Genomic DNA, 25,684 nt, shown 5'->3' with positions numbered 1-25,684 from the left:
TTTTTCTCTGAGCTCCAGTCTACGTTTCTGAACAGTTTCCTTAAATTGGCAATGTCCTGGGTCACAGTCGTCGAGAGTGCATGAAACTCCATCTGGACGTGCGGCAACCATCTTGGAACCAACCATATGTGACATATCATCCATGCGTTTGTTACGTCTAGGCTGGATTACTGTAACTCTTTGTTAGTAGCGTGTCCTAAGAGTTCCTGAAGAAGTCTCCAGCTTGTTCAGAACGCAGCAGCTAGATTGTTAGCAGGAACTAGCAGAAGAGATCACATCACTCCTGTGTTAGTTTCACTTCACTGGATCCCAGTTGATTCCAGAATCAAGTTCAAGATCCTCCTGTTAACCTATAAGGCCTTACATGGTATGACCCCATCCTATATCAAAGACCTCATAGTGCCTTACCATCCAATCAGAACACTTCACTCACTAAATGCAGGACTGCTTGTGGTTCCTAGAATTAGTCAAAGTACAGTTGGAGGTAGAGCGTTTAGCCACCAAGCCCCTGTTTTATGGAATAAACTCCCAGCTCATGGAAGAGAGGCCGACTCAGTTTCTACATTCAAAGTTAGACTGAAAACATTCCTCTGTGGACAGGATTATTGTCAGACTAGATCTACATGAGAACCTCTGAAAAAAGAGAAAAAGGAGCCTCAGAGTCTCAGCAGCAGCATACGGTAAGGTGGGAATGGGGTGGGCAGTCATCACTCTGTAGTCATGTCATCAGTCAGTCATCTGGACTCATCATATTGATGTGAACACAACTGAAACATGGAGTCTGACCTCAGAGTCTGCAGTCTGCAGTCTGGACTCTCCAGAAAACCACACAGATGAAGAACTCCTGGATCCTGCAGGTTCTGGTTCTCGCTCAGGTCCAGTTCTGTCAGATTAGACGGGTTTTTCTTTAGAGCTGAGACCAGAACTTCACAGCTGATCTTTGACAAACTGCATCTCTCCAACCTGCAATCAGACAGAAAAGTGTGTTCAGGAACAGTGATGCAGCTGGAGGTCCAGGAACTTGGTCCATTCAGTCAGGTGGGACCCGCCCTGATGAGACACTGACAGATGACATTTTCAGGAGAGATTTTGGAGGAAAAATCGTGATGACATGAAAATGAACTATGCATGGGGGGGGGGGGGGGGTTGTTTAGAAATGTCTTCTATCTATCACCAGAGGCTAGAGGTGGGGTTCTATCTTCTATCTATTCTTTCTAACATGAAAAAAGCTCTTTCCAGTCACATTCCCATTCAGACACTGATGGTGCCTCTGCTGCTGAACACTGGCAACCCCCTTCCACCAGAGGCAGGGTGGGGTTTAGTGTCTACAAATATTTATAATTCTGTCACTAAAAGACAGCAAAAGAAAAAAAGAAACACACATTTGTGTATCTTTTGGAGTCAAACTCACAATTTCCACATGAGTTAAACATAAAGTTCAGCTGCTTTAACCTCTAGACCATAGCAGACAACTATGGATTCATTAACATTACAGCCTTTTTGACGCCCATATGTGACGCATCAGAACGCCGTTTTAGACGTGCAGTTTGTACGTGATAAAACGCTGTTTTTTTACACCCATCTTGTGACAACACAAGACTTAAAAACCATTTTTACACCACTTTTCCACCATAAACAGACTGAGACATGCGGGGGTGTAGCAGGTTAAACCCAAACTTTCTGTCTGTTCTGACAAATGTCAACAAGTTTTAAAATGATTACTGAGACTGATCACCACTCCAAAATAATAATAATAATAATGACTCTGCCCTATTGTGGAAAATGTATATAACTATATTATAATATAACTATGATGATCAAACTAAGTAAAAGTAAAAACATATTTTTTCATGCAATAAAAGCACCATGACAGAATGAACTGACATTCAGTTCCTCTGTCTTGTAATGGAACATAAGATACATCAGACTAAATACTGTTATTTTTTCATGATAATGGTTGCTGTAGGTCTGAGATGCACATCAAACAATACTATTTCAACTTTGACCTATTTTCTTTGTGCAATATTGTTATGAAAGTACTTTTTAGAGTTAATGCCAAAACACCTTTCAAACATTTTTGACCTGCTGTTTGTGAATGACAGTAAATTTCAGATCTATTGGAAATGTTTCTGTATTTCTTTGTATCAGAGTTCACATTTTTGTTGGTGACGGCACAGTTGTTCTGCAGAAAATGTCAAACTGACACTTCATGTCACAAACGTTGCTGACCCCTGGTTTAAACCTTTCTTTGGCCAGGTAGCCCCGCCCCCAGCCTCATCCAGAAACTACCTGCAGAGGTTCTTCACTGTAATCCAGCAAAGATTTAGTGTCTGTTTAAGCACCAGGAACAAGAACCAGAAACCAGTCTAAGGAAAGAGCTGGTTCTGATCCAGGCTGGGTTCTGAAGAAGAACCAGAACCAGGTCTAAAGACCTGTCAGTCTGCTGCAGGTTGACCTCTTCATATTTCTGCATGAGGAGCTGCTGCTCTGTGGCTCAGAAATCTGCTGCAACTGTTTGTCCATTGAAATCTGCACTTCTGGGATGGATTCCTGATTTCTTTCAAGAACACAGAACATGAACTTCTCCCGGATATCAACCCCTGGATGGATTTAGGTTCTCCTGTTTAGTCTGGTGTGGAAAAACATGCCAGAAAAAAGGTCATCAGATGAGACCCAGCTGGGGTTGGTCTCATCTGTTGCTGTTTCTTCATCAGTGACGTCTATCTGACACTTTCTCCTAAATCACAGAAAACCAGACACAACTTTTTGTAGATCAGTGATTTTCCACCTTTTTTCAGTCAAGGTTCACTTTTGACTTGACAAAAATCCTGCGGCACACCAGCAACCAAAACTAAAAAGAGAATCTCTGTGGTCTGTATTGATGTACAGTCCCTCCATGATCTCACCAGCATTTCTTTTAATAATTGAGCCTCAAAACATTTGAAGTTGCAGCTTTTAATAATAATTTTAAACTAAATGAGTTGATCCATACAGATCATTAGCCCCAGTTCTACACAGACGTGTGCCATGCCCCCCCCCCTTCTCTTTCCTCCCACTTCATTCATGTCCTCTAATTTTGTTTTTTAACTGCGTCAGATTCACGTTCACCAATCAAAGAGCTCCTCCAACAGTGTATTTTTAGATCTGACGCTGCTGCCGTGTGTGGGAGGAGCTCCCGTCAAAAGTTTTCCTCGCCCTCCTCATGAAAGACATGGAAGATGCTGAGAGATCCGGTGTATTTCTACTACAAAGAGCTCCACAAAAGCGTCAGAGTGAAACATGGACCTAATTAATGAACATGGAGCTGATATTCTGGTGATGTAAATGTTTTAGATCAGTAAAAATGAGTCATTTCCAGCAGCACATCTGATCATCTCTCACGGCACACTGGTTGAAAAAGACTGTAGAAAATGAACATTTGAATGAAAGCTGACCTGAGAGTCTCCAGTTTACAGTCTGGACTCTCCAGTCCGGCTGACAGTAGCTTCACCCCTGAATCCTTCAGAAAGTTTAGACTCAGGTCCAGAAGTCTGAGTCTGGAGGACTGAGAGCTGAGAACTGAGGACAGAGCTGCACAGCTTCTCTCTGACAGATTACAGTTATCCAGTCTGCAGAAAACAAAGACAGACAGCAGTTATTGAATCTTTCATGTTTCCATCAGATTCATTTGTTCACTGAAGGTGATTTTCATGAGAGTTCTTACAGAGCTTTGTTGGAGGCTTTGACCACTGGCAGCAGCCTCAGAAGAGCCTCCTCTGAACGAGAGTATTTCCAAAGGTTAAACTCTTCCAGATCTTCTCCTGATGACAGTAAGATAAAGACCAGAGCAGACCACTGAGCAGGAGACAGTTTATCTGTGGAGAGACGTCCTGACCTCAGGACCTGTTGGATCTCCTCCACTAGAGATCCATCATTCAGTTCATTCAGACAGTGGAACAGGTTGATGCTTTTCTCTGCAGACAGATCCTCACTGATCTTCTTCTTGATGAACTGGACTGTTTCCTGATTGGTCTGTGAGCTACTTCCTGTCTGAGTCAGCAGACCTCGTAGGAGACTCTGATTGGTCTGCAGTGAAAGACCCAGGAGGAAGCGGAGGAACAAGTCCAGGTGTCCGTTTGGACTCTGTAAGGCCTTCTCCACAGCACTCTGGTAGAACTGGACTGGACTGCTCTGATCAGGCTGAGAGATCGGTTTCTGTTTGAGAATCTTAAATGATTTTTTCTCCTGTTCCACCATGAGGTTGAGTTTGGAGGTGATGAAGGTCAGGTGGACATGAAGAGCAGCCAGAAACTCCTGAACACTCAGATGGATGAAGCAGAAGACCTTGTCCTGGTACAGGCCTCTCTCCTCTCTAAAGACCTGTGTGAACACTCCTGAGTACACTGAGGCTGCTCTGATATCGATGCCACACTCTGTCAGGTCGGATTCATAGAAGATCAGGTTTCCTTTCTGCAGCTGCTCAAAAGCCAGTTTTCCCAGAGACTCCATCATCTTCCTGCTCTCTGGACTCCAGTGAGGATCTGTCTCAGCTCCTCCATCATACTTGACCTTCTGGACTTTGGCCTGAACCACCAGGAAGTGGATGTACATCTCAGCCAGGCTCTTGGGCAGCTCTCCTCTTCCTCTGCTCTTCAGCAGATCCTCCAGAACTGTAGCAGTGATCCAGCAGAAGACTGGGATGTGGCACATGATGTGGAGGCTTCTGGATCTCTGGATGTGGGAGATGATCCTGCTGGCCTGCTCTTCATCTCTGAACCTCTTCCTGAAGTACTCCTCCTTCTGTGGATCATTGAACCCTCTGACCTCTGTCACCATGTCAACACACTCAGCAGGGATCTGATTGGCTGCTGCAGGTCGTGTGGTTATCCAGAGGAGAGCAGAGGGAAGCAGGTTCCCCCTGATGAGGTTTGTCAGCAGATCAGCCACTGAGGTGGACTTTCTAGGGTCCTTCAGGATCCGAGTCTTGTGGAAGTCCAGAGGAAGTCGACTCTCATCCAGACCATCAAAGATGAAGAGGACTTGGAAGTCTTCAAAGCTGCAGATTCCTGCTTGTTTGGTTTCAGGGAAGAAGTGATGAACAAGTTCCACCAAGCTGAACTTCTCCTCTTTCAGCACATTCAGCTGTCTGAAAGTGAATGGAAATGTGAAGTGGAGGTTCTGGTGGGCTTTGCCTTCAGCCCAGTCCAGAGTGAACTTCTGTGTTAAGACTGTTTTCCCGATGCCAGCCACTCCCTTAGTCATCAGGGTTCTGATTGGTTCTGGTCTTCCAGCTGGGAGTTGGAAGAGCTCTTCTTGTCTGATGCTTGTTTCTGCTCTGTCTGCTTTCCTGGATGCTGCTTCAATCTGTCTGACCTCATGTTCTTCATTCAGCTCTCCTCTTCCTCCCTCTGTGATGAAGAGCTCTGTGTAGATCTCATTCAGAAGGGTTGGGCTTCCTGCTTTAGCCATCCCCTCAAACACACACTGGAACTTCTTCTTCAGACCAGATTGGACTTCATGTCGACAATCTGCAGCAGCAGATCCTGAATGAAGACAACAAACAGTAAATCAAGTCTCTGCAGCCCTGAATGATGAGGGTTTGAATCCCTGTTGAGACATCAGGAAATCTTCATTTCTCAGCAGCTGAAACCTTCAGAGAAATCCTCTTACTGCTCTGCAGTCCATCAGCCAGCTCCTCCTGCTTCATTCTCCTCAGAAAGTTCACTGTGATCTTCATCACTGACTCTCTGCTGCTCCTCTGCTCTTCATCTTCAGCCTCCAGCTCCTCCTCTTCCTCCCTGTGACTCAGAAGCTTCTGGATCTTCTTCAGCTCCTTCTTGACAAAAGTGACAATGTTGTCCTCCAGCAGCTGCAACAGAATTCCAGATGAATGAGCCAATCAGAGTGAAGTCATGGAGCCAAACATCAGCTCCATGTTGGACACTCTGACAATCCACTGGTCTGCAAAGTGCAGCATGGAGACGACTGTGGACAGAATGATGGAAAGTAGTTGTTGTTCATGTACAGACCAGAAAGATGGAGTCCAGCTGTGTTTGATGCTGCTGGACAGACGGACCACTGGGAGTCTCTGAGCTCTGCTGGTCCAGTCTGTGGAGAATCAGCAGCAATCAGCTCCATTCTGTCTGAAACCAAACTAACTAGAGTCATGTCACAGCTAGAATGTTCTAGTTCACAGTTCAGATGGAGAACAGCAAACCAATGGATCATATCAACACCTCTCTGTCCATGTCTACAGAGTCACTGAAGTGTCTAGACTGTCTTGGAGCCAAAGGCTGGATTCATGTCTCTGCTGCCCCCATGTCTGGATTCTGAGCAGTTTTCCTAAAGAGGCAGTCCATCCACAGAGGACTCTGTGACCACAGCCCTCCATGATGTGTGCTGAGGGTCCAGCCTCAGCCAGACTCTGCCATCAGGGGCTCCAAGGTAAACTGAGTCTGAGACCCCTGATCTACAGCCTCTACAGCCACAACTGCAGACCCACACACCAGAACAACACTGTTGGTGCATTTACAGTGGAGAATGCAGTGGGGAGGGGGGGGGGGGGGGGGGCTGATTTCCTCTGGGATGAGGTGGTTTATAGCAGGGGTTTTCAAATAAAATTTAAGGAGGTCCAGTTAGAAAAAAGGTCTTGAAGTTAAGAAAAACTGATGTCTAAATATTTTTGTGTAAATATTTTTAATAGCTGAGGATTGTTGGCACATCTGCATGTCATTAATATTTAACTCTCATCTCAAATGAATTCAGTACAATTGAAAACTTTTGGAATAGTTTTTTGTGATGAAGATTTTCCCTTAATGTCAAAGTAGATTCCAGCAACCGTTAACTTCAGCGGCGCAAATTTTATGACACAACCGTCATAAAACTGGTGTTTTCTAAATATAATGCAAAGGTGAATCCATCGTGTCTACATCTTTATTATTATGAGATCATGTAAAACATTCATGAGTCAGTTGGAGTAGATCATGCAGAGCGACTCCAGGTTTTGTCTGGAAACAGCAGCTTTATGTTTCTTTGAAGGTGAAGGCTCTTCAGTTTCCTCACCGGCTCTTTTTTCCACAAAGAAACTTTCCAAACACGTCTTTTTGCATTGATTTTGTAAACGTTCAGCTTTGTGGGTAAAAATTGCTTTTGGGGGGGTGGGGGTGGGATGGACATTATGAGATCGGTTCAGTGGTTTCCTATTGAAACACATCTCAGCAGGAACGTGCGGTCAGTGGGGCAGGTGAGCCGGTGTCTCACCTGGTAAATGGCGTATACTTATATAGCGCCTTTCTTCCTACAAGGACAAAGCGCTTTACAGTCACGGACCCATTCACCCAGTCACACACATTCACACACTCATTTACACACTGGTGCCAAACACAGGCCCCCTCCTACCACCAGAGGCTAGAGGTGGGGTTCAGTGTCTTGCCCAAGGACACTTCGACTCATGGGCATGCAGGGCGGGAATCAAACCTGCAATCTTACAATCATGGGACGACTGCCCACCTGTAAACGATCCTCACCATTGTGACCAATTATTAAAATAAAAATGTGTCACTAATCTGATCTCCAAATGTAATTTATTTGAATGACTTTCAATCATCACCTCAACTTTGTCCTGTTGAACATTTCAGACCTAATATTCTATGTAGATGACACAGATGTGTGTTTGATAGTGTTTGGTTCAAATGTCTCATTCACTGCAGTAAATGGAGGCAATAGACCTTCATTTATATACTTTTAGAAACGAGTTGAAACTACATTAAAGTTCAGTAAATAAACAGAAAACCTGGAAAACTGCCAGAATCCTCTTACAGCAAATGTCTCCATTAGTACTTTTTGAAAAACATTTTTTTCATGGTTCATCTTTGCTCCTTCTTATGCTTTTTGAAATTCTCATTGCAGGTCAGTTACAGATGAACAATTCCAGATTAGACATTGCTTCTGATTTCCTGGAACAAGTCTTTCCTTTGCTTACTCTGATCCATGTTGAGTGTGGTACACAGCATGTCAGCAAACAGTGACTTCCTGTTTCCCTTTATTTACTGCAGATACATCCACTGATGACAAGATTCAGGATTGATTTTAGGAAAGAATTCTGTCAGTGTGGTTGTAGAGCAATGTCTGATTTAGATTGGTTATGATTTAGAGCAGTGTTTTTCAACCTTTTTGGGGCCACGGCACACTTTAACCTTGACAAAAATCCCGCGGCACACCAGCATCCATAAACAAAACAAAAAAGCAGAAACTCAGTCTGTTTTGATCTACACCCCCCCCCCCCTCCCCCGGCAATCTGACGTGCATTTTTGTGATAATTGTGGCAGAAAAAGCAGGAAGTTGCAGATGTTTTTTCTAAAAGATGTAATAAAAGTTAAGTTAAGTCACATACAAACTGAATGTTCGTTGTGATTTCAACACGTGTAACAAGAACGACTCATTGTACGCTGAGGCGCTGTCCCTTTAAGCCAATGCATCATGGGTGTGCCGGCTTGGTCATTTTTTCACACAGACGAGAGGCATTCGAGTTCCTTGTACTGCTGTTTAATGTGGTGTTCCTTACTTTAAACTTTACACCGCATCAACATCCGTAGAACACTTTGGCCTGCTAATGAACCAACCGGTGAACTAAAACACAAAAAATCTTCTTAATTGTTCTCTTATTGCCGTCTGTTGTGCTGACTTCGCATGAAAACTTCCGGTTCCGGGTTACAGCAGCAGGACGCGTGGCGTGCCTCTCTGCGATTACAACTATCTTCAAATTACTTAAAAAGTTGATTTTTCTCCAAAAAAGAGAGCTGACCATGCCCCCGAAGAAACCCCAGGAATATGAAGAACTCAAAAAGTCATGATTCTTAATAATAAAACCTAGGAACCGGATATTGATAAATCATGTAATAAAATGGTTATAGTATAACGGGGTGGAATTATATAAGTTCGCTTCCTTCCACTCCCTTTCAAGCAATATTTATTAATTATGTCTAATTATCCTAAGTTTGATTAGTTACTGTATGAATGTATAACTGATGATTATATTGCTTTTGTGTATAACTTCTATTTGATTGCTTGAAATAAACCATTTCAAATCAAAAAAAAAAAAATCAAATGTGCTGCTCTTATAAGAAACAGGAAGTGCCTCTTACAACCTGTGGCTGAACTCAGGTAATCTAAACATTAAAAAACTCTTCAAAATTAAATCTTACTGCTCCTTAAGCTTCATAAGTGTGATATAAAATGTAGAAAATACAAATATTTAAATCTACAAATTAAAGAAAAATAATTAAACGTTTTAGGTAGCACTGCGGCAGAGCGCCCTCTGCTGTCAAAATTAAATAACTACTAACACATCAACTGCTATACTCCCACCATCACAATACTAACAGTATGTGATTCTGAATAGAAGCTACTACTATAAACAAACATTAACAAATACTACTCTGCTTCAAGTAAGAGAACAGTCTTGTGGACTGGTCTTTCTAGAACAGTCTTGTTGGTACGCGTTCCTCCTTTATCTTCAGTAGAGTCACCAAGAAGTTTTACTCTTCTGACCTTGCCGTCGGCTCCTGGAATGACTTCTATGACTCTGGCGAGCTTCCACTGGTTCCACTTACTTCTTTGTTGCAGATTTAACAAATATTCCTTTCTCCATCTAGTCCAGAACACATTTGTCAAATACTGCACTCTTTTCCATCTTCTCTGCAAGTAGAGATCCTCTTTAACGAATTCTCCAGGTGGTGGTGAGATTACTGTTGATTTCATCGTCAAGATGTGATTCGGGGTCAGCGCCTCAGGTCCAACAGGATCGTTGAGGAACTCCACAGTTAGTGGTCGACTATTCACCACGGACATAGTCTCATACATGAATGTTCTCAGTGATGAATTATCTAATCTTGATGCAGACTCATCAAGAATAGAACTCAAAACATTTCTTATTGTCCGAATTTGCCTCTCCCAGACACCCCCCATGTGGCTGGAAGCAGGTGGGTTAAAGATGAAACGTATACCCAACTCTTTCGCCTTCTCTTTAGAAGCTTGCGTTAAGCTCAAGAACTCATTCTTGGCACCAACGAAGTTAGTTCCTTGATCACAATGGAGTTGATTGACATTGCCCCTTATCGAAATGAAACAACGTAGTGCATTGAGGAAGCAATCTGTGCTGAGATCGTCCAGGACTTCAATATGAATAGCTCTGGAGCACATGCATGTAAACAAAAGTCCGTACCTCTTCATCTCCTTCCTTCCTTCCTTCACATAGAATGGTCCAAAGCAATCCATTCCGCTGTATGTGAATGGAGACATAGCTTCCGTTCTTTCTGATGGCAGGTCGGACATCTTCTGCTCCTGACTGTTTTGTCGATATTTTCTGCACTTGACACACTTGCGTATAAAGGATGCAACTTCACTACTGCAGCTAATGATCCAAATGCCATTAGCACGTATTTCATTGACCGTCATACCCCTTCCCTGATGATGAATCTTTTCATGGAAGTACTTTATAAATAAGTAGACGTGACACATGATGTCCCTTTGGAAGTATGGCTGGGTGTTTGACGTGTGGATGGAGTGATGCTTGCGAGAGTCTTCCTCCCACCCTCAAGACATTGTGCTCGTCGAGGAATGGGCTTAATTGACGAAGCTTGAAGTGAGAACCCTCCACTTCTTTATTTTGCTTTAAAGACTTGATTGCCTCGTCAAATGCTTCCTTCTGCACAGAGCGTATTATGAACTCCTCCGCTTCTTTCCTTTCTTCCAGCGTGCTACTTTCATTGGACATTGCCTTGTGGTTTGTTGCATATTTGGCTCGTCGCTTCAATCTTGCTATTGCTTTCACAACTCTTTTCCAGTCAGAAATTCTTTGTAGTCTGTCAACAACTGACTTCTCTTCTCTTGCTTCAACTGTGAAGACTTGTGTGACCTTGAATTCCGGATCTTCTGAGCTGATCTCTTTCATTTCAACTTCTTCTTGAGGCAGTTCTTTTTGCCATAAAAAACTTGGTCCTGTGAACCAATTAGACTCCGCTAATTGTTTTGTCATTTCTCCTCGAGATGCCCTATCAGCAGGGTTTTGTTCAGAGGCAATTGCCATTGACTTGGTTCAGTAGTTGACCTGATTCTCTGTATTCTGTTGGCAACAAATACATGGAATCGTCTGGCGTCATTGTTAATGTAACCAAGGACAACCTTGGAATCGGTCCAGTAGTATTCTTTTTGATCTTGAATGTCCAACTCCTTTTTTAGGAAGCTTGCAGTTCTGACAGCTACTACTGCAGCTGTGAGCTCCAATCTTGGGATGGTTGTCACCTTTGTCGGAGCTACTCTGGCCTTTCCCATTATGAAGGTGCACTGTACTTCTCCTGTCTTAGTCACAGTCCTGAGGTATGAGCACACGCCGTAACCGGATACACTAGCATCAGAAAAACTGTGTAGCTCACACTGCTGAACCTGTTTGAATGTTGAGGAGATGTAACATCGGGGTATGTTTATGCTGGGCAAGTTCTGGAGGTCTTTGAGCCAGGCTTCCCATTGTGGTTTGAGGTCTAGAGGGAGCGGCTCATCCCAACCCAGCTTTTCTTGACACATCCTTTGTAAAATTATTTTGCCTACCAGAATGAATGGGGCGACATATCCAAGTGGATCAAATTTAGATGCCACTGTGGAGAGCACTCCTCTTCTAGTGAAGCGATTGTTCTTTACATCAACTTTGAAGCTAAATGTGTCAGAAGTTACGCACCACTGGACTCCTAAGGCCCGTTCCATCTTTGGTTTTCCCAAAGCCAGGTCCAGATCAGCATCTCCTGCGGCACATTCTTCTTTGGGGATCGTGGCAACCACTTCTTTGCTGTTACTGATGAACTTGTGCAGGTGCAACTTTCCTGTGTCACAAAGTTCTCTGGCTTCTTTCACAAGCTGAATCGCTTCTTGCTCTGAGTCTACAGCAGCCAAACCATCATCTACATAGAAGTTACGTTGTATGAACTTCACAACAGCTTGACTAAACTTGCTTGCTCCCTGTGTGGCTAGATGCTTGAGCCCGAAGTTTGCGCATCCAGGTGAGGAGGCTGCACCAAACAAGTGGACTTTCATGCGAAACACAGATGGTGGATGTTCCATGTTGCCGTTTTCCCACCACAGGAAACAAAGGTACTCTTGGTCTTGTGGAGCAACATGAAATTGGTGGAACATGCGTTCGACGTCACACATGATGGCCACCCGTCCTTTCCTAAAACGACACAAAACTCCCACTAAAGTGTTTGTTAGATCTGGTCCTGTCAAGAGCTGCTCGTTCAGTGATGTGTTTTGGTACTTGGCTGATGCGTCAAAAACAACTCTGATCTTATTCGGCTTCTGAGGATGATAGCTGCCGTGGTGAGGGATATACCAAGCTGGTAGGTTGTTTATTTCATCTTCTGGAACTTTCTCAGCATCTCCTCTGACTATTATGTCTTGCATAAACGCCACATAGTCGTTGTAATAATGTTGATCCTTTCTCAAACGTCTTTCTAAGCACTTCAGTCTGTGTTCTGCACAAGCCTTGTTGTTGGGTAGGTCAGGTCTTTCTTCTTTAAAGGGTAACGGCATTTCAAAATGACCATCTGCTTTTTGCCTTATGCCTTCCTTTACTTTAGACAAGAACATCATGTCTTCTTGTGACATTGATTCTTCTTCAGCCATGTTTTCGACAAAGTCCTTTTCCAATGCTTTGATTATCTCAGCTGGAGCAATCATTTCTCTTACTTTGTTTCTCTTCACAAAGTGGACTTGAGTTTTAATTTCTGGAGATAACTCAATTACTGGCAAAACTTGTTTTACAATAACACGATGACTGACTCCAATCTCATCTTCATAGTCGCTTGCAGAACAGCTGTAACCAATAATGCTCCAACCAAGGAGAGACTTTTGTGCGAAAGGCTGGTCTCTTTCCCCACTGATCACTTCTATGGGAAGTAACGCTTGAGGACAATTATATCCTATGAGCAAGCCAACTTCACAATCAAGCTTGGGAGCCATGTACTATGGCAAATGCTTTAGATGGGGCCAATTCTCTGCTGTCTTGTTCGTGGGAATATGAGATCTGTTGGCAGGAATGTAGTCTCTGGTGTAGGTCGTTGGTAACTTGACTCTCAATTCTGAGTTCATGCCTCGTACTTGTAGGTCATTCAGATTGTGACTGGACACAACCTTAGTTTTAGATGTTATTGTGGAGATCTTGAGCTTGACTGGCTCTGATGTGGTATTGAGTGACTCTGCTGTGTCCTTTTGAATGAAAGTTGTATCTCTTTGAGTGTCAAGCAATGCATACACCAACTTCTCCTCTTGTGGGTTGTCTTTGGTGGAGATATAAACTGGAATGACTGAGGAAGTGCAACCTTGTAACTGTTGTTGCACCACTCTGTTCGATGTGATTTCCTTAGACTCTTGCTTGATTTCTTGTTCCCGGGGATTAGACACATTTTCTTTCACTTGATTAGTCTTTAGAGCTTCTTGATTTGTTTTTGGATTTTGTTCTTCATCTCTTTTCTCTCTTTCTTGGTGTAAACATGTTGGGTGTTGCTTTTGGCATTTATCACACACGCTTCTGGAATAACAGCTTTTGGAGTTATGGCCTGACTTGAGACAACCAAAACACAACTTCTCAGACTGCACAAACTTGCTTGCAAACTTCTTCAACTGGGTTTTCCATTAATTTCCGACATTTGTGGAGTGAATGACCTGGTTTCTTACAGAAAAGACACGTCTTATTTAGCTTTTCACTGGCACTTGTACTCAGAGTTTTAGTATTCAAAGCGTGACTTCTTTTTGGCTTGTCTCTAAGGAAGTGGTGTTGTTCTTTGTCAGATGGCTTTAGTGCTTGCAGTGAGGTTATAGGATTGCATGCGATTCTTGCTTCTTTGTTCAGAAACTTGACAAAATAACTGAAATCAGGGAACACTTTATGTTCGTCCAGGAATTTTGTCACTGTTCTATTCCAACGCGCAGTCAGCCAATCTGGTAATTTTGCTGCGATTCTCATGTTTTCAACACAGTCATTCAGCACTTGTAAGCCTTGTACGTACGGAATTGCGGACTCGACACTGCTCAAAAAGTCTGCAAAATCACATAGATCTTTGCTGTCTTTAGTTATTTTTGGCCACATTTGAATCTTGTCTCGATATGCCTTGCCTATCACAAAAGGATTTCCAAATCGATCTTCAAGTGTGTCCCAGGCTGCAAGATATGCTGTGTCTGTTCCAACTAAAAAGTGACCTTCAACAGCCTTTTTTGCTGAACCTCCAACATACTTTCTTAAGAAAAAGAGCTTTTCATGTATGGGCAGGTTTTTACGGTCCACTAATGTTTGAAAGGAAAGCTTCCAATCATTATACTGCAGCGGATCGCCTGTAAACACTGCTGGTTCAGGTATTGGAATTCTGTTAGCTGTGATAGCTTCAGCGAGTGTCTTTACATGTTCCATGGAAGCCACTTGTTGAGAAGAAGAAGCTGCGATTTGTGTTACAGATGCTTGAGGAGGAGCATGGCAGCTTGAAGGAATCATGGGTTTAGATGGGATGAAAGGCCGTGAATGCACATTAAGGAAACTTGGTAGTAGGAGAGAAGTGTCCTCTTTTACTTGTGTGTGCATAAGAGGCTTTTCTTCATCCTCATCTTTAATACTTTCAGCGTAAACTCTTAACCTTGCTTGTGCTGCATTATGCTTTTGCATCTCTTTTAATAGTTCCACTTCTTTTCTTTTCTCCTCCAACCTATTTTTTATTGTTGCACTTTCTGTTAGAAACTGTGCTCGTTTTTTCACATCTTCAACTTCTAGTTCTCTGATTTCGTCTTCACGTTGATGTTGGGTTTTCATTATTTTGATGACTTCTTCTGAGGCGGCTACTTCAGCTGCTGCTAGTTGTCTTTGTACTGTGTCAGAAGATGACCGCTTTGACATATCAGACATGACCTTTGATTTGTAAGACATGCTTGAAGAAGTACTACTTGAACTGCTGTGAAACACTGATTCAGAATCTGGCCATGGAATATCTTCTGGATTGCCATCTTGTTCGAGTAAATGCTGTGCTTTAGCTTTGGCTGTGTGGCTGATCGTATAGCACATGTCACATTTTCTTCTTATTTCAATGTCTGGACTTCTAATTTGTCTTATTGCATCATAGATATTGCAGATGTCTTTCTGAAACGTGTCTATTGTGTCCACAGCTTCAGCGATTATTTCTATGTCTTTACCTCTCATAAATCTCCTGAAACAGTTTATGTGATATTTCCACTTTTTGTATAGACACTCAAATTCTTTTGTTAAATCAGTCAGGTGAGCTTCTTGCAGAGATTTTCCCTTTTCAGTAAGTGTGCGTTTGCTCTGACTTTTGCGAACTCCTGTTTGTTTACTTTCAGCTGATACTGATGTTTGCAGAGTTTCTTCTCCATCTGACTGCTCATTATCATCATCTTGTGTTTTACATTCTGCACCGTTTTCCTTATTGCGCCATTCTGTATCCTTCTCCTTATCTGCCATTTTGAGTGTAAATTGTAGCTTGCAGTTGTCTTAAGCTTGATATGCATTCACCTTTTGATGCCTCAGCTCTCTATCTTTAGCTTTCACATGCAGCTGGCTAGGTTTGTTCTGCTCCAAAAAATGCACTTTGGTTCTTGTTTGTCTAGCTCTCACTTGATAACTTTACCTTGGTTTTGTAGCTTCTTGCTTGCAGCTTGCTTCAGTCCCGACAGTGGTTTGCCTTCTCCGGGGCAGTGAAGTGTTCTACTGTGCCGGCTTGGTCATTTTTTCACACAGACGAGAGGCATTCGAGTTCCTTGTACTGCTGTTTAATGTGGTGTTCCTTTCTTTAAACTTTACACCGCATCAACATCCGTAGAACACTTTGGCCTGCTAATGAACCAACCGGTGAACTAAAACACAAAAAATCTTCTTAATTGTTCTCTTATTGCCGTCTGTCGTGCTGACTTCGCATGTGCTGCTCTATAGGAAACAGGAAGTGCCTCTTACAACCTGTGGCTGAACTCAGGTAATCTAAACATTAAAAAACTCTTCAAAATTAAATCTTACTTCTCCTTAAGCTTCATAAGTGTGATATAAAATGTAGAAAATACAAATATTTAAATCTACAAATTAAAGAAAAATAATTAAACGTTTTAGGTAGCACTGCGGCAGAGCGCCCTCTGGTGTCTAAATAAACCACTACGGTAACACTTCAACTGCTATAATGGGAGATGTAGTGTGAATACTGCGAGAAAACGGCAGAAAGACTCGCGTCTCTGAGCTTCATTGTTTTGTTCTCTTGTTCCACGGTCTGATACCGGTTTCTGTGGAAAGCTACACCGCTAAAGACGAGCTTTAGCTGGTATGTTTCTTTTTTTGGAACTGAGAGACTTTATGAGAAGTATCGGAACAAAGAAGTGAAGACTTTAAACACTTCTGATTGGTCAGACTGATGACATGTGATTTAGCCTTTAAGAATGATTGGTGGAGTCGTGGAGACAGTAAAAGCTGCGGGACTTTTCAGAAAACAGTTTTTTTTTGTTTGTTTTTTGTTTAAGACAAGACAAGACTTTATTGATACCCGGAGGGAATTTCAGTTGTTACAGCAGACAAACAAGAAATATAGCAGTTAGAAGAACATATAGTCTGTAAAAATTCAAATAGAAATAAAAAGTGGAAATAAAAGTAAACATCACAGAGATCAGAGGAAGAGGAGGGACAGAAGTCGTGTCCAAAGTGTGGACAACTCTCACATGTCAGCAGGTCAGTGTGACTCTGATCTTCATCTCCACACTATCGGTATGTTCACTTCAACAACGGTTCTATCTTGAGCTTCGAGCTCTCCAAGTCCAGTCCATCAACAGCGAGTCCTGGAAGAGTCTCTTCTGTCCCTTCCAGTTGAAAAGACGGAAGACATTGTTGTCCTCCCCCAGTGTTGGATGACTAAAGAGGAAGATCTCTGCATCCAGCAGAGGAACTTCAGAGTGGAACATGAGGAACCGGAACATCCACAGATTAAAGGGGAGCAGGGGAACTTTGCATCAGTCAGGATGAAGAGCAGCTTAATCTGAAGCAGGAGACTGATACCTTGATGGAGATTCCTACTTATGAGGAAGATGAGAACAGTGAAGCAGATCCAAACAATCAGCAAAGCTTTAATGTAACTGATAGTCAGGATGAAGAAGGAAACCAACATGAAGAATCAACATCAACTACAGATGGAGAGACAGAATCAACATCAACTACAGATGAAGAGACAGAATCAAAATCAACTACAGATGAAGAGACAGACCCACAGAACATAGATCAGAGGAAGAGAAGAGACAGAAGACATGTCCAAAGTGTGGACATGCTCTCACATGTCAGAAAGTCAGTGTGACACAGATGTTAGAAAAAATCCCAAGAAGACTAATCTGGGTAAGAAATACAAAAAATCTCCAAAAGAAGAGAGACTTTCCTCTATCAGGTCTGGTAAAATCTCAAAAATAATTCAAGATAAGCGATTTTCTTGTAAGGAATGTAATAAAAGCTTTAGTCGCAGATCTAGTCTCAAAAGACACATGAGAACTCACACAGGAGAAAAGCCCTTTTCGTGTAAAGAATGTAAGAAAAGTTTTAGTCAAATATCTCATCTCAAAAGACACATGAGAACTTCCGGTTCCGGGTTACAGCAGCAGGACGCGTGGCGTGCCTCTCTGCGATTACAACTATCATCAAATTACTTAAAAAGTTGATTTTTCTCCAAAAAAGAGAGCTGACCATGCCCCCGAAGAAACCCCAGGAATATGAAGAACTCAAAAAGTCATGATTCTTAATTCTGTCTGATAAAACCTAGGAACCGGATATTGATAAATCATGTAATAAAATGGTTATAGTATAACGGGGTGGAATTATATAAGTTCGCTTCCTTCCACTCCCTTTCAAGCAATATTTATTAATTATGTCTAATTATCCTAAGTTTGATTAGTTACTGTATGAATGTATAACTGATGATTATATTGCTGTGTATAACATCTATTTGATTGCTTGAAATAAACCATTTCAAATCAAAAAAAAAAAAACTTAAGACTTTTTCTTGACAATGTAAGGATTTAGTTTAAACTCTAAATTCTAAACTTTTCCAATAAGGGGTCAACCTCTCACCTCTGTACCACAGCAGAAGACTTTATTTTACAGGGGGAAAAGTTATGTACCTCAGAAAAATTAAATATTTAAAAAAAGTTTTTAATGCTCAAAACTTCTTCAGTATTCTAATGAACTTCATAGCAACTTGAGCTTTCATTTCATTTTCACAGAGCCACAGGCTGATGGCCTCCATACCATATTGATGAAGTAACTTCATTAGAGGGAGCACAAGTGAGTTTTGAATGTGTAGAAATGAATTTTTCTAAAAAATAAAATAAACTTTGGTTGTTTTGATATATAATTTACTACAGGAGGTCCTTTGTCCCAACAACAGTAGACTATAGAATGACACAGTTTAGGACTGTTGAAACTGCTGCTGGATTTACTTATTTAGTTATGATGTTATAGCTGCAGCTAAATCGTGGTACCGTCATTCTTATCAAAATGTCTTTAATAGAATCAAATAAACACAAAGAAAAAAGTATTTTATGATCTTTCATATTCCTAACTACTCAGTGTTTTCTCAGGACCTGTTTGGATGAACAAAGAGCTGATATCCTGGAGATGGGAAATGTTTTTAGATCAGTTAATGAGGACAATTTTCCACGGCACACTAGTGTGCCGCAGCACACTGGTTGAAAAACACTGATTTAGAGAAACTTGATTTCTTAGGACTTCTGTCAGATTCCAGTTATTTCTTTGACCTTTGTGAGCTTTTCTCTCAGTAACTGAAGGAGACCAACTATGTTGTCCACGTCTGGACTTGTCTGAATGTTTTACTGTCCTTAGAGCAGATTAGGTTGTATGTTAAAGTCCTCTACAAGACTTTGAATCTGGTTTTTGTTGTTCAATAAAAAAAGTACAGAAATGTCATGAATGAAGGAAACATTGAGTCCTCTGAACCTCATTACACAGACAAAAGCTGTTTAGCTCTGATTATTGATGTTAACTAGCAGATGATCAATAGTTACACTAAGACCTTCATCATTTAACCCTTTCATGCCATATGTCACTAATTCACAAAATACTCTGAAATCCAGAACTCCATTTAGTATCAACTTGAATAGAAAAAACACTGTAGAATATTTTATATCATTAGAAATAATGTCAGGCATGAAAGGAGTAAATGTTGAATTCACTTCCAGAAATGTCATTTCTGTTCTAACTTTGTTTAGTTCATCATCAGAATGAGGTTTTTCCAAAGCAGACTAGATCTAGATCCAGAAAGGTTAGATTTAGTCTGAAACATCTGAACACTTGATCTAATTCATGGAGATCAACACGGTTTAGCTGTTGGAGCACAGCAGCTACATTTATGAGGAGGTTTTTCTACAGAGAAAAAAAGATTCTTCAAGCATTTCTGGACTGAGGAGAACATGTTCATCTGAATCTTCTCCAGAAAAAGAAACCAGTGGAATTGTCAGACTTGGAGAAATCAGCCACACTATGAAACCAAAGTCAGACATTTTCACCAAGAAAATCTAGCAAAGCAGAGAAAACTGGAACTTTTCTCCTGATTTGGTTGGAATCAGACTGGAGCTGCTGTCAGTCAGAGTCAGCAGTCAACATGTTTTCTTCTCCAACATCTCTGATGTCTCTCAGAGACTCTCAGAAGACTCAACTGAAAAGATCTCATCACACACATGATGCTCCAAGTGAGTCTGATCAGAGAGATCCAGAACTGAACCAGACCTCAAGTCCTTCATCTGAAAACTACAGATCATCTGAACTAGAATCCAGAATCCTTTAACTCTGACAAACACTTACTGTTCCAGTCCTGGATGGATGTCCTTGAAGTTCGGATTAAGATGCTTTGATCTGTCACTCTTGAAAGAAACACTGCTGGATCCAGATCCAAGTCCAGGTCCAGGTTGGTTCCTGTGAAGAATGCAGGTTGCTGGTGTGAGTCCTGAGCTCTGACATGGAGAAGATCATGGACAGTTGCAGATGTTCATCTCACCTCTGAGCTTTGCTCTGGTTGTCATGGTTACCATCTCTGCTTTTAGAGGGAGGGGCTCCCTCCTGTGGCTCCTCCCCCTGGCCCATGCTGCTGGATTCACTGGATCCACATCAGCTCACACACACCTTCACCTGCAGAGGAAACCCTCCTCATCATCAGAGGAAGCTGCCATCAGCTGCTGCACTTCTGCTCTCCCTCCAGCAGGTGGAGACATGGAGCTGCAGCAGCAACATTTCCATTCAGTCACTTTGACACAGAAACAACAAACTTCCTGTTTCTACACTTCAGGAAACATGAAGAATCAAGAAAAACAGACAGAAATCAAAGAATGAGGAGAAAAGAAAGAAAGACATGAATTCTTCCTCTCAAAGCTCCAACAGAGACTTTGATTCCACTGTTGAACCTCTGAACTGGAAAGAGTTACAGCGTAATTTTTCTAAAGCAATCCATTACCTTGCAGGATTACTCTCTGAAAACTGTAACATGAGTCCTGAGTTGTATTCCAGAAAGCAGGTTATGCTAGCTCCCACGGTAAGTTTGAGGCCAAGGAAGTTGATAACCTCAGCTTTCGGTTCCAGAAATGGAGGTATGTTTCAGGGTAGGTCAAGTTACCATGGCAACTCATGCTCTGAACATAACCTGGTCTGGAGCAGGTTTAGTTGAAGGTTAGTTTGTTGTCAGAGAGGTGAAGCAGCATGGCGTGTCCATTTGAAGATGATTTAGTGGATGACGAAGCTCAGATAAAACTTTTTCCACCGTGAGAGGATGATAAGATCACATATGGATGTTGGAAAGAGAAACTTTATACTTTGATCTAACTTATTGTGAAGAATATTTAGAAACTGCCTTTAACCTTTATTACACTAATGGTTTAAACTTAATTCACTGAGCATGTATTGTCATCTCAAAATTATATTACATTTGAAGAAAGCACAGCCAAGCTATTGTTCTAACAGTTTCTTCCCATACTCCCTCTTTTCTGTGCATGTGTGATCTGCTGAGCAGGCCTCAGACTTATCTTCACTTTAGCCTTGGAACTTCTCTCCAGCAGTAACCTGTGGGCGTGATTTTCACACGAGGTCCATCGGACGATATTCTGAATATGCAAATGCAGGGTTTTTATACCAAAGCCCATCCCTGAGCTCGTTGGTTCGGACTTTGAATGTACCATGTTCATGTCTGTCCCCTTCGTGTTTGTGCGAAGTAAAACCTCCACAAAAGATAAGTTTTGTCTCTGAGTCGTTATTCATTATTTCTGTGTGCAAGAAACTGACGGGGTAACGAACCTAAAAATATTCCTATTTTACAGTCCTTTCTAGAAAATCCAGTTTCTTCACATTTGGTCCTTCTGAGCCGGCCGGCGCGCGCCCTGGACATCGCTGGAGCCCCTGGGGGGGGGGTTGCCTGAAAACCGCTAGCGGTCTGAGATCACAGCCTCAGCATTGACACATCCGCCTTCAGGATCAGCGGCCCTCGCCCTTTGGATCCGGTGGTGCCCCCGGCGTCGTCAGACCCTCAGCAAATAACGAGGTTCATTGCTTGAAGTGAGTATGCCACACAGAAAGTCTGTCCTCTCTTTACTTGTTAGGGCCTTACTTTGACTGTGTCTGTGTCTTTGTGTGTGCGTGCATCAACTTTGGGGGAAGAATAGAGACACGGCTGCAGCCTGACTGCTGCGCGGGCACGCTGAACAGAGCAGCGCTTGCAGTCAGGGTGCTGCGCGTGCCCGAGTCTGAAGTGTAGGTACCGCCGCGTGTACCGACTAATAGAGCCTTCTGTAGGCTAAACGTCTTGTGTAGACGAAGGAAGGACTGTGTGTCCAACGAAGGGACTGTGTGTCCGAAAAAAAAAAAAAGGACTGTGTGTCCAACGACAGGACTGTGTGTCCAAAGAAAGGACTGTGTGTCCGAAAAAAAAAAAAAGGACTGTGTGTCCAACGACAGGACTGTGTGTCCAACGAAAGGACTGTGTGTCCACAAATTTTGCGCTAAACGTCTTGTGTAGACGAAGGAAGGACTGTGTGTCCATCCAATGAAGGGACTGTGTGTCCACAAATTTTGCGCTAAACGTCTTGTGTAGACGAAGGAAGGACTGTGTGTCCAACGAAGGGACTGTGTGTCCACAAATTTTGCGCTAAACGTCTTGTGTAGACGAAGGAAGGACTGTGTGTCCATCCAACGAAGGGACTGTGTGTCCACAAATTTTGCGCTAAACGTCTTGTGTAGACGAAGGACGGACTGTGTGTCCAACTAAAGGACTGTGTGTCCAACGAAAGGACTGTGTGTCCAAAATTTTGTGCTGAAGGTCCTGTGTGGGCCGCACAGGGAATAAACGGAGCTCCGGGGAAACTATGTGTGTGTGATGCTTCTCATGCCTCTCTGTCTGTGTCTGAGTGTGCTCTCTTCGACAGCTCCTGTGGTGTGTGCTCGCTTTGATTAATGCCGCGTTCTAAAACAAAATAGTTACTCAGTTGACAAATAATTAGGTTTCTTTTCTGATTCTCTAAGCTTTTTCTGCTGATTAGATTCAGCGCTGGAGAATCCATAAAACGGGTTATTTGGGTGGGAACTCTGGTTTGTGATTGAAATTGAGAACGTTGTGGCTGATCGTCGATCAAAAACCTCAAAAAGATGGGTGGGGCTCATTCACAAAATCTCACTAAAAAGTAAGAAGGCACATTGCTCAGGTCCAGAAAGCTTTTCATAAAGTTTGGAAGTATGTGGAAAGTCAGGATCAGACATTAATCAAGTATTTGGATAAATTGGTTAAAGATTATGGATTTCATGGAAAGTTAAGCAGCCTCAAAGTGCAGGACAGAGCAGAAGGAGGGGGGAACAGCTTCACAGATCAGAGTGCGCGTGCCCGAGCCTGCAGACAGGCTGATGAGAACTCGCAGAAAGGAGGGGTGATTTCTCTGTTGTAAGCAGATATAACAGCTTTCTCTGCTCTCCGAATAATGATAGGACGTGTTTTAGTGTGTATTTTGGTGTTTAGGACATGGACAAGGGTAGATGTTCAGAAAAAGCTATAGAAATTATCATTTCTTACAAAGTAGATGTGGATCTGTTTGTGCAGGACACACCTCCCACTTGTATAAACATGATCAGACTCGGATGGCTGGTGCAGCCTTCCCTTTTTTTAGTTCACTTTCCCCTGCTCATAAAAAAGTTTGATTGCAGCCTGCTGACCCCACTTATCAGGTCCCTGCATTTCTGCTTGTAAATCAGGATTGACCCCTTAAAAGCATTCCTGAGGATCTCTGGTTCACTAACTCGTCCTTACATTTTTTTTTTTTTTTGGACATGTCTGCTAATCTTTCTAAGTTTTAACTCTCAGGGCAATAAGTGTGGTAAAACTAAACTCCAGCTGGCCCAAGCACAGGTTAAATTTTTTGGGACATTTAGTTTCTGTTTCTAGCAAAAATTATTTCTCTCCCTGGACCTCACCACCTTATCTGATCAGCCCCCCACCTTTACTCACTCGCTGTAAGCTGCAGCTGCTTGTGCGGCTGATAGTTGAAACAATGTCACCTGTGATTCTCTTGTGCGAATTCTCCAGAATCACATGCAGTGTGCTCCACTCCCTTCCGTCCAAGCATTACCATTAGTCAAACTGTTATCAGCCTGTTCATGCTGCTGTTGAAATGAGACGCAGTTCTTGTCTGTTTCACTTTCAATGTGTTTTTTCACAATTTTTATTTTTTAATTTTTATTTATTTTATTTTTTTTCCTGATTTTTTTTTTTTTTTACTCTCATGCCTGGCTCTACTGACACCATTGATGATTTACATGATTGTTTGAAGAAAGCTGTGAGAACAAAGGAAACATTGAGTCTGCCTCCATCTCTCTCCTCCCCACAGACTCTGAATCCCGACCAGAAGGCCTCTGTCGGTGACCTGCTTTACCCTGAAGACCATTTAACGGACTGATTGGTCACACCCAGGTGGACAGGACCCTTCAAGGTTCTCCTCACCATGCCAACCGCAGTACACATTGCTGAACGACCCTCCTGGATTCACGTAAGCCACTGTAAATTGCTGTGAGCCTATGAGACTGACAGTTTGAGACGCACCCCTGGTTGAAGTCCAACTACGGAGCCGCCGCAGTGTGACACTGCTCCTGGCGAGAGGAGCGTTCCCTGGTGTGTTTCCTCTAGCGCTGCTCTCTTCCAGCTACAGTGAGCTTCGAACCAGCTAACATGGGTCCAGCTGTTGCTCGTGGTTTCATCTTGTACTTTTATTCCCTTTTCCTCTGGAAATCTCACTCACATCATCAGTGAGGTCAAGGCCCTTAAATCACACATTTCTTCTCAGATGACTGACACCTACTGGTCTGGGTCCCCACTTTATTGGTTTACTTCTGGTGGAGTGTACTGATAAAACTAGTCACTCCGGTCCTCTGTGTGTTGTTTTTCTTTTTTCTATTCGTCACCTGTTTGATTCCATGTGTCAAATGAATGATCGCTGTCAGGCCGACTCTATCAGCATTATGCCTACACTTAACCTAATTCGCATCCGCTCGTGGTTGAAACTGGTCTTTACAGATTTATTTTATTGTTTTTCTTTTGTTTGATTTCAATTTGTTTATTTTCTTTATTTCTTAATATGTTTCTTGTAGTATGTAACTTTAATTAACGAAATTGTGCCGAGGTCTGGACTGGTGATGCATGCGTATCCTTAGTGATGACTGCTGAGGGGCACAGAGCCGTTGATGAGTTTTGCCCTCCCTGACTGCTCAATGAATGTCTCACACAGATGGTATAAGTTTAGCCCTGGAGGTTTTCGCATCAACACTCATGTATCACCTACCACCTCTGATGTGCTCATTTATTCACGTTGGTTTTATGTTTTCTTTTGTATTTACATGTACCTCTACACTTTTGTTTTCGATGCAGTGCCGATATGCTGCCTATACTGAAAGTCTTCGTGAATTGGTGTTTGGTTGATGATGACAGGAGTTCTGCTGACTTTCCATATATAATTTTGATATGACAAACAGGGGGGTATGTGAAGAATATTTAGAAACTGCCTTTAACCTTTATTACACTAATGGTTTAAACTTAATTCACTGAGCATGTATTGTCATCTCAAAATTATATTACATTTGAAGAAAGCACAGCCAAGCTATTGTTCTAACAGTTTCTTCCCATACTCCCTCTTTTCTGTGCATATGTTTTCTGCTGAGCAGGCCTCAGACTTATCTTCACTTTAGCCTTGGAGGTTCTCTCCAGCAGTAACCTGTGGGCGTGATTTTCACACGAGGTCCATCGGACGATCTTCTGAATATGCAAATGCAGGGTTTTTATACCAAAGCCCATCCCTGAGCTCGTTGGTTCGGACTTTGAATGTACCATGTTCATATGTCTGTCCCCTTCGTGTTTGTGCGAAGTAAAACCTCCACAAAAGCTAAGTAACTGTCTCTGAGTCGTTATTCATTATTTCTGTGTGTAAGAAACTGACGGGGTTACGAACTAAAATTTAATACAGTCCTTTCTAGAGAATCCAGTTTCCTCACACTTATTATTATTTAATAAGCTTTAATAAGCTATTATTATTTGCTTCAGTTAAATAAAATCATTTGTTTGTTAAGTCAGTTTAGAAATAACACGCAGTTTTCAGACTTCTTTTCAGA

The 25,684-nt window shown here is 42.2% G+C and overlaps 2 protein-coding genes and 1 long non-coding RNA gene across 3 annotated transcripts; 1 reads left to right on the top strand and 2 right to left on the bottom strand.

The window, feature by feature from the left end:
• Window positions 1-3,377: 3,377 nt before the first annotated feature.
• On the bottom strand, window positions 3,378-5,516 carry LOC144982286 (NLR family CARD domain-containing protein 3-like). The gene is made up of 3 exons (XM_078930234.1): window positions 3,704-5,516; window positions 3,435-3,608; window positions 3,378-3,387 (listed from the first exon to the last, which is right to left on the bottom strand). The coding sequence occupies exons 1-3, from the start codon at window positions 5,446-5,448 to the stop codon at window positions 3,378-3,380; spliced, it is 1,929 nt and encodes a 642-aa protein (XP_078786360.1). The 5' UTR covers window positions 5,449-5,516.
• LOC144982270 (uncharacterized) lies at window positions 5,515-20,539 on the bottom strand. The gene is made up of 4 exons (XM_078930233.1): window positions 20,508-20,539; window positions 19,862-19,972; window positions 6,009-6,087; window positions 5,515-5,848 (listed from the first exon to the last, which is right to left on the bottom strand). Exons 1-4 carry the CDS (start codon window positions 20,537-20,539, stop codon window positions 5,609-5,611), a joined length of 462 nt encoding a protein of 153 aa, XP_078786359.1. The 3' UTR covers window positions 5,515-5,608.
• A 222-nt stretch (window positions 20,540-20,761) lies between these two features.
• Window positions 20,762-25,462, top strand: LOC144983697 (uncharacterized). Its single transcript, XR_013647457.1, has 2 exons — window positions 20,762-21,598; window positions 23,914-25,462. It is a non-coding gene; the product is annotated as an uncharacterized LOC144983697 (long non-coding RNA).
• The last annotated feature ends 222 nt before the right edge of the window (window positions 25,463-25,684 follow it).

The sequence above is a fragment of the Oryzias latipes genome, chromosome 2, assembly GCF_053564925.1.
Source record: "Oryzias latipes strain Hd-rR chromosome 2, Olatipes_Hd-rR_3.1".
Taxonomy (NCBI): domain Eukaryota; kingdom Metazoa; phylum Chordata; class Actinopteri; order Beloniformes; family Adrianichthyidae; genus Oryzias; species Oryzias latipes.
The sequence above is the reverse complement of the archived record's forward strand: the minus strand, read 5'-3'. Positions and strand labels throughout refer to the sequence as shown.